This window comes from Oreochromis niloticus, linkage group LG16, assembly GCF_001858045.2.
Source record: "Oreochromis niloticus isolate F11D_XX linkage group LG16, O_niloticus_UMD_NMBU, whole genome shotgun sequence".
Classification (NCBI taxonomy): domain Eukaryota; kingdom Metazoa; phylum Chordata; class Actinopteri; order Cichliformes; family Cichlidae; genus Oreochromis; species Oreochromis niloticus.
This window is the reverse complement of record NC_031987.2, coordinates 24,450,677-24,460,076: the sequence shown is the minus strand read 5'-3', so window position 1 is coordinate 24,460,076 and position 9,400 is coordinate 24,450,677. Positions and strand designations below refer to the sequence as shown.

Below are 9,400 nucleotides of genomic sequence, written 5' to 3'. Positions count from 1 at the left end.
TAATCTAAAAGTCATGAACTGCTTGTTGTTATTTGTTGTTCTGGTGTTATTCCTCAGGACTGTATAGCAGCTGACCTTTACAAATCTGCTTAATGGAGACGATTTGTCCATTTCTGATGGTTAATGAACTGGTGCTTGTATTGAAACTTTCTACTCAATTTGAGCATTCACAGTGCTTTCTAATACTAATCTCTACAAATAAATTAATCACACACATATTCATACATTGTTTTACTTACACTTAAGCAAAATTGTAATTTTTTCACACAATCATGAAAAGCAGTTTGACTTCTGTATCTTGCGTATGGCTATCACATATATACGCAGCTTAATTAAGAACATATCAAGTTTCAGTGGTTGCATAGCTGCACAATCCTCTGAAATATGCGACTTCCTCTGAATTTAAAAGGAGAATAAACTGAAACCAGTGAGACTTTCACACTTCACTCATCCTGTGCTGCAGAGCTGATCTCTCTGAAATAAACCAAATCCATGTATGCAATGGAGGCAATATATGACAATGTTGAATGCGTTAAACTTGACAACCCAACACCTTCAACAAATTACACAGGTAAAAAGGAAGTGACAGAACAAGGAGGTTATATCGTTTCTTATTACTACTGCACATTTGTTTGGGTAACTTTTTTTTTTATCTTCTTTTCAGGTCAGAGGAGCTCTAAGAGAAGTTTCTATTTGGGTGTTATTCTCTCCCTGAGCCTGCTTACGGTTTTCCTGCTGATTGGACTTATCACACTTAGTTTCTTCAGTGAGTTGGGCTTTTCATGGATAGTTGTTCTACTGATCATCAGGCACTATATTAATGATTACCAGCTATTTTTTTAACTTAATTTAATCTATTCAATTTTTTTATTTCAGACCATAATTTAGCTGGACATGTGTCGGCGGAGGCTGAGAAGAGAGACCTTCTGAATAAAAACATCTCTGCTGTCAGTAACCAACTTTCTTCCATGACTGAGGAGCGAGACCTTCTGAATAAAAAGTTCTCTGCTGTCAGTAACCAACTTTCTTCCATGACTGAGGAGCGAGATCTCCTGACTAAAAAACTGCTGTGCTTTTACAACCAGAGTGAGTCCTTGCGTCTCTAAAAGGTTTTTCTCAGAAATGTAGTGATTCAGTTTCCAAACAAGTGAATGAATTAGCATCTTCTGACTTACCATATTTTTAAGAAATCAAATTTCAGTCATTAGGAAAATATCATATGAACCATTGTCAGTATCACTGCTTGTCACTATAAAGCTGCAGTGCAGCAGTGTACCTTATGCTCATCACAAATTTACATTTACAAGTCTGAATGGTACTAATATAATTTAAGGGATATATTTCATCAACACATATGTGAAACTTATTTAATGGTGTTTAGTAACTTATAAAATGATTGAATCCACAACAAGTACGCTTAATGTATTTTCATTAAGGAAGCTGAAAAGGAAGCTGATAGGCCTTACACTGACATATACTTATTTTTATCTCAATATCCTTTAAATCTTTTTTTAACTGTTATTTTACTTGTTTCATCAAGTGGTCATTTTTGATTCAGTTGTGATGCATCTTTTCACTGAGACATCACTTTCTGATCTACAGGTTTGTTTAGAGACTCACAAATAACTGAGTCTCTAAACACAACCTTTTATCAGTTTCACCCAGTTATTAGAAGTTAGGAGCAGTTATTGTCGCTGTATTTTGCATATTGCGTAAAAATTGGGTAGATTGCAGTTTTGTGGTTACTTTAAATTTTTTGCTGTGGGAAAGACAGGAAAAAATAGTTAGATGTTAACCTGCAGGAGACTGATAATAACAGCCTTTCTTCACAGCCATTCAACAAAACAAAACTTTAAAAGATTTAATTTGATGATATGAATTTTTTATACCAGAACCGCAGTGTGGAGCATATCGCCATTGCAAAAGATGGGATGAGCAATGTGCAGTCCCACACCTGTAAACCTATAAATACCTGGTCACACTCCTGAATTATCATCATCATCATAATAATAATAATAATAATAATCTTTTTTCTTTCAAGATATTTGTCTGATATGGAAAAGAGTTTTCTTCTGCACACATCAAATTCAATATTTCACCTTCCAATTCTCAGAGAGCCATTTAAAGCACTTTTGGATTGACCTCACTTTTCAGAGATGTCCCTCCCTTATGGTTGTGCCAAAGTTAGAATTTGGATTTGGAATGATTGATACTGACACTGTATAACATTTAACTTTTCAAAATGTGTTTTTTGTGAAATTGTATTTATTGTATTGAGTTATGGGTTTTGTTTTTTTTTGTTTTGTTTTGGTTGCTGTTATACACTGATTACCCACAACATGAGAAATCTAATGTAGTCATAATAAATATAAAGTTATGTAATAGATATATAATATAATAAATATAGAAGAAGAAAAAATAGCATTTTTATATATTAATACAACTGAATTAATATCTAATTTATTTATATTTGATATTAATCTAAATATACAAGATAATGTTAGGAAAAACTTGAAATATATATTTTCTAGTACACCCCATGTCCCCCCACCCCCGCACCTTAGATTCACCCTTAGATTAGAGGGATGATTTTAGCAATCTACCTAACCATCCTATCAGGCTAAGCTAGCAGTTCATCTGCATATTTTAACTTTATTACCTTTATTATTTGGATGTAGCTTTATTGTAGATTTTTGCTGTGTAAACCAAATAAGTCAGATGACAACAGCTGAAAATAACTTTTCTTCATGGTGGAGCTTGTGGAACAGCTGGCTTCATTAAGGACTCCTGACAGGTTCCCAGTAAAGTAGGCCCCTCTTCTGTGGAACCAGCTTCCAGTTTGGATTTGGGAGACAGACACTATCTCTGCTTTTAAGATTAGGCTTAAAACTTTCCTTTTTGTTAAAGCATATAGTTAGGGCTGGACCAGGTGACCCTGAATCCTCCCTTAGTTATGCTGCAATAGACGTAGGCTGCCGGTGGATTCCAATGCATTGAGTTTTTCCTTTCAAGTCACATTTCTCACTCACTATGTGTTAATAGACCTCTCTGCATTGAATCATATCTGTTATTAATCTCTGTCTCTCTTCCACAGCATGTCTTTATCCTGTTTTCCTTCTCTCACCCCAACCGGTCGCAGCAGATGGCCGCCCCTTCCTGAGCCTGGTTCTGCCGGAGGTTTCTTCCTGTTAAAAGGGAGTTTTTCCTTCACACTGTCGCCAAAGTGCTTGCTCATAGGGGGTCATATGATTGTTGGGTTTTTCTCTGTATCTATTATTATAGGGTATACTGTACAATATAAAGCGCCTTGAGGCGACTTTTGTTGTGATTTGGCGCTATATAAATAAAATTGAATTGAATTGAATTGAAGTTTTAGCCACAAGTGCTGCTGTTTTGGATGCAACAAACCAAGACCAAACATGCTTTCTTCACTCCGCCTGAGCTCACCCTCTTCGTTAAGGTGGGGGGAAGCTAACATCAAACCATCTATTTAGCTAACTCCGACATGAATAGAAGATGCTTTTATAACATTATTTTCAGATTTAAAAACTATATTCATTAATATGTATTTGTTTTTTGAAATATAAATATAAACTTTTTTTCTTTTGTAGGACAGTAAAAAAAATGGACAAGGCAAATATCAGAATATTGATTTGCTCTCTTTTCTTCATTGCGACCACCACATGCTCCTCTAAAGGCTTACAAAAACACATTTACTAAAACTTAAATACACAGACACAGGCACAAAAACACGTATACACGAACACACACCAAATCTACCTCATCCAGGAGATAAAATACTTTTTGCTTGTTTGTTTTTTGCCTCCTAAAAATGTTTAAAGCCTTGGAATGATTAGTTTAGGCTGTATTATTTCATTGGGCACTACTGCACTTGACATCATATATTTATTTTTGCATTTAAGAATTGTTTTTTAATATGGCCTGTAAATACATGAAAGAGTTGCAACTGCAATTTCTAAAATATAAACTGATGAGGAGTTCATTTTTCTCTTTTGAACATTTATTATTGTCCATTAATAAGACAGAAGTACTTTTTATCTGATTACTCAATGGAATAACCAATTATTAAAATATTGGCTGCAGCCCTAAAATAGATTAGGTACAAAAACTGTCACCATAGTAAATATACACAGGCAAACAAATATAAAAGCCAGGAGGTGAATAAACTCTAGATAAATCTGTGTGATCAAGCTTTTGGAGCTCCTTAATTAATTAAACAGATCAATTGAGCATTGTTGTAAGGTTCATTAAAGAGTTTTCATTAACCTTACTGAAATATTACTTGTTTTTAATTTCTTCTAGTTATACGATGTCCTGCAGGATGGAGTAATTTCAGCTGTAGCTGCTATCTCCTCTCTGAAAGCTCTGCTTCCTGGGATGCAGCCAGAAATGACTGCAGAGTCAGAGGAGCAGATCTGGTGGTTATTGACTTCGCTAAAGAACAGGTACAGTTCATATGTATGTGTTTTACTGTGTTTATACATGAATATTCATATTCGTACCCCTCATTCATTACTTTTGAGTGTGATGAAACCTGCATTTTTGGAATTTGTGAGATGTCTACTTTTAGCGGTGTGGTGGTTGTTGAAATGGTTTTGTGAGCTTCTAGCTGAGATTCTGGCATTCTGCCACTCAGACACTGAGCAATAGCTCTGTGCTACATGCATCTCTGCCATTCACAGACACTTTGTATATAGATTATTTTCATTCAATACTAAATTGTAAATGCTGTTTTAAAGGAAGCAATTTTTTATTCAGTGTCCTTATAAATCCCTCATTGGTATGCATTTGCTACTACTAGATTAAACACACATAAGGTTTAAGGCATGGACAAGTTTGAAACCTTTTGTCTGTAAAAATGGAAAATTTCTGAAAATAAAAATGGCTGTCCCTTTAGTCTTTTATTTTAGCTTCTAATTTGATCAGTTCTGCACTCAGCTTTGCGGTCTCCGGTATGCTGCTTGTCTCGTTTTTGCTCCTTTCTTCACTTTTACTTGACAGGCTTCCATTTAGGCTTTTAGCAGGGCTGAAGATTCAGCTCCCGAATACTGACGGACCTGTAATAATTGACATGAAACTACTATTGAGCTGTTTTGGCAAATACATCTTTAGATGAGAACTAGAGGGTGAGTCAAAGCAGGAGAAAAACTATAAAAACTGAAATTTTACATCAAAGCAAACAAACATACTATACATATTTTTATGTCCCAGCAATTATTAAACCCTGAAACAGCTATTACTCCATCTCACTCTGGACACTGTGGAAGAAGTCTAGTGTGTGTGTGTATAGTATAGTGTTATAGCTTACTGCAGATATGAGCGAAAAAAAAAGTAAATATGGAGTCACACAGGCAAGGAAGTGACCGGATTAACAAGGCCTGCATCAGGTGTTGAGGTACCAGAACACCCTGATGAGAAATGGGCTGCTCCCTGAACTTAGATGGATGATATCCATCAAAGTCCAGTACCCATCACTGTGATTTAACCATCACAGTGATTATCACAGACCCTGAACATGGTCTAGTAATCATCATAGTGAAGAGTTAGACAGCACCAGGCCTCGACATGGCCACACCTACTGGCTGAAGAGGCTGAGTATTCACTGAGTCGATGAGAGACACTCGGAATGGATGACCGAAGGCCGGACAGTCCTGATCCCCAAATACCCTCAGAAGGGACCGGTCCTAGCCTTGGTACCACATGGAAGCTCCTGTCAGGCATCATAGCGGGTAAGCTATGGCTCAATACATGAGCGGCGCACAGAAAGGAAGCTACTGGTAGACCGAGCTGTTGTCTGAGACTGCAAGACTAGGCTCAGCAACCTGTGCGCTGCCTGGATTGATGCCCCACACCTGGGTTTCTGGAATGCCTAGAACTATACAAGATCAACAGGACCCTAAGAGCCTTCATCAGGAGCTCAATGTGTATGTGGCATATAACACTAGAGCCCATACATTAGAGGCTAACTTCAAGCCCATAGCACAAGTCACCATCAGGTGCAGGCTCTACCAAGGAGATGCACTGTCTCCACTGCTGTTCTGCATAGGCCTGAAACCACTCAGTGAGATCATTTACAAGATTGGCTACGGATACTGACTACGGAATGGGCCAATCATCAGCCACCTCCTCTACGTGGATGACATCAAGCTGTATGCCAAGAGTGAATGTGACATCGATTCAAGGGCAAATGGGAACCATAAGGAGACCACTAGGAAAGCTGCAACCACCAAGTACCAGGCAAGTCCTGAGGAGTCAGCTGAAAGGTAAGAACAAGATCCGGGCTGTCAACACCTATGCCCTGCCTGTGATCAGGTACTCTGCAGGAATAATAAGCTAGCCAAAGGAGGAGATGAACGGCTCACTAGAGCCGGCCAAAACAGCGAACTCCCAGCACATTGTTGTCAAACCCCCTGCAGTCTTTCACTACTCAGGTTAAACATGATATATAAGTCACTTAGATAACTTAAAAATGTTATTTTTCAGTGTTTTATTTGTTTGTGAGTAAATCGGTTTGGCTGATAAAAGTTTTCACACAGCTGAATAAACGTCAAACAGATAACTGATTAAACAGTGTGTGAGAAGGTAGAGATTTTACTCCAGTGTCCTGTTATATTTTAGGGAGCAAGGAGCAAACGGCTGCGTTTATTAAACTCCACCGAGACAATCTGCAAATTTCATTAAAATGTATGTATAAACCCAAATGGGAATTCATGTTTTTGTTCTTTCTGAACAGGAGTACCTTACTAGGCTCACCAATACACTGACTTGGATTGGTTTACATGATGAAGAAGAAGAGGGAAGATGGAAATGGGTAGATGGAACTCCTCTTAATCTGATGTAAGCTGTCATTCTGGCAGATTATATTAATTATTTTTATAATACATGCTGCTCAGAAATAAACTCGCTAATATACTTAGATGTCAGTCGCTGAAAATCATAAAAATGGACTTATTTTGATAGCCTTATGGTGGTCATACATGATATTAACTTAGCATTTTAGAATGAAGAATGTACTTTTAGCTGCTTCCTTATTTGGGAAGGTCGCCGGTTCGATCCCCGGCCTCTCTGTCCTGGTCGTTGTGTCCTTGGGCAAGACACTTTACCCTACCGCCTACTGGTGTTGGCCAGAGGGGCCGATGGCGTGATATGGCAGCCTCGCTTCTGTCAGTCTGCCCCAGGGCAGCTGTGGCTACAACCGTAGCTTGCCTCCACCAGTGTATGAATGTGAGCGTGAATGAATAATGTCATTGTAAAGTGCTTTGGGTGCCTTGAAAAGCGCTATATAAATCCAATGCATTATTATTATTATTATTATTATTTCCCATGGGGTTACCACAGCGGGTGAAAGCACAGGATTTTGATTTAGCACAGATTTTAACCTGGGTAAGTATCTCCTGGAATTATCATATAGGAGACACCAGCCAACACTACCATCATCTCCTGAAAGGGAAAAACAAACAAACAAACATACAAAAAACACAGAGTAACTTATTTTCTTCACCAAGTTTTGTTTGGCATTTTGTTGCAATTTGTTCTTAACAGCTACAGAGTTTGTAGCTCCATAAATTCAGTGGAATAATCAAGCCAGGACACTGATTTTATCATCTGTAATCATTGATGTTATAAAAATGTTTTCATCTTTTTTCTTGCTTTTATAAATGTTTCAGATCTAATTTTTTTCTCAAAGATAATAATTGTGCTCACTGATCTGTCAGGTACTGGGCAGATCACCAACCTGATAATGGCGGTGGAGACCCAAAGTGGGGTGAAGAGGACTGTGCTCATATCAGGACATTTGAAAACACTTTGTGGAATGATCTTTCATGCAGGAATTCTCTGCCGTGGGTCTGTGAAAAAATACCATAATACCCACTTTTTTTGAAGATTCAATACATATTGTAAGCTTAGCTATGGTTAATGTTTTATTATCCTTTATTATTTTATTTTCGTTTTATTCCTCTCTGAATATCTATTTAGCTAAAGCATTGCAGTGCGAGTTGTAGCTATAGCTATATACTGTTCACTTTTATAAATAGATTTACTTCCTGTTGTAAAAAAAGAAAACTTAATTTAGCACATGAACTGAGGTCCAACTGTTGACTGCCTTTTCTGATATATCAGTTAATTTTACATTTTAAAAGAACCAGCGGACAAAGCAGAACTACAGCTGATTCTCTGGATCACCACATATCAGTCATATGTTTATGGATAATCAGAAGTTGTCACAATATGTTATTAGTTATACTGATGTCAGGACATTGCCCTCAGTCAGTGTACTACAGTCGTGGCCAAAAGTTTTGAGAATGACACAAATGTTAGCAGCAAAAGTTTGCTGCTTCATTGTTCATTCAAGAACAATGACTTCAAGAATCACCCTCCTTTGAACACATCCAGTCTGCTATATTATAACTCAATCAGCATGACATAATGATCTCCAGCCTTGTGCTCGTCAACATTCTCAACTGAGTTAACAAGAAGATTATTACTCAACAGGTCCTTTTATGGCAGCAATGAAATGCAGTGGAAATGGATTTTGGGGATTAAGTTCATTTTCATGGCAAAGAAGGACTTTTCAATTCATCTGATCACTCTTCTAAACATTCTGGATTATAAGCAAATTGCTATCATAAAAACGAAAGCAGCAAATTTTGTTTAAACCAATATTTGTGTCATTCTCAAAACTTTTTGCTACAACTGTACCATGTGAATTACTGCAATACAGGGATATTGCATTTTTGTTTTGTGTTTTGTTGTCGCAAGCAGTAAAGCTGGGCTTATTATTCATGATAAATAAACAAATAAGCATAAGTCTGTAAATTATATCTTATGTGCACTTTGGTTTAATTAATTAAGTTTGTTCTTTCCACTGTGAAAAGAGAAAGGGTGGGCCACCAGAAAAGTCTGGCATAGGATGTATCAAAGTGTTCTTTGTGATAGAGTAAAAAGAGTGTATTTTGCATATACACTGCAGCTCCTCATCATGTGTGATGTGATAGCTCTAACTTTGGGTAATAAGAAAGTTACTGCTGTATAGCTAGTTTTCCCCATGTGTCTAACAGCAAACAGGCCAGTTTGGATGAATTCACTTAGGTGAAAAGTTAACATATGGGTCATTATGATACAAAAAGGAAGTCAAGTGATCTAACTGGACCTATCAGTGGACCACATGTACTGTTCAAATGAACTCATGATTCCCCCCATGTGGTAATAAATGTGCAGTAACAGGCATCTCCAAGTTTTCTTTGCAGGATTTATTCAGTCAGTTGTTAAATATTGATTGACAGGTTTGTCAGCTAATTACTTGAATCACACAATACACAAGGAAATATTCTGGATTTTGACAATAAAATATTAATAAAGCTTCAGATAAGTAAATTGT

At 37.1% G+C, this 9,400-nt stretch overlaps 1 protein-coding gene across 1 annotated transcript; it reads left to right on the top strand.

Annotated features, from left to right (window-relative positions):
• Nucleotides 1-441: 441 nt before the first annotated feature.
• LOC109197657 (CD209 antigen-like protein E) lies at nt 442-8,843 on the top strand. Its single transcript, XM_019353281.2, has 6 exons — nt 442-571; nt 665-766; nt 877-1,086; nt 4,324-4,466; nt 6,755-6,858; nt 7,737-8,843. The coding sequence occupies exons 1-6, from the start codon at nt 493-495 to the stop codon at nt 7,885-7,887; spliced, it is 789 nt and encodes a 262-aa protein (XP_019208826.1). The 5' UTR covers nt 442-492; the 3' UTR covers nt 7,888-8,843.
• Nucleotides 8,844-9,400: the final 557 nt, after the last annotated feature.

What these genes read in the sequence shown, in the direction of transcription:
- LOC109197657 (XM_019353281.2), top strand. Translation starts at nt 493, where the DNA reads ATGTATGCAATGGAGGCAATATATGACAATGTTGAATGCGTTAAACTT. An exon ending in TATCACACTTAGTTTCTTCA is followed by an intron (nt 767 to 876) that starts GTGAGTTGGGCT and finishes TTTTTATTTCAG; the next exon opens with ACCATAATTTAGCTGGACAT. An exon ending in GGAACTCCTCTTAATCTGAT is followed by an intron (nt 6,859 to 7,736) that starts GTAAGCTGTCAT and finishes CTGATCTGTCAG; the next exon opens with GTACTGGGCAGATCACCAAC.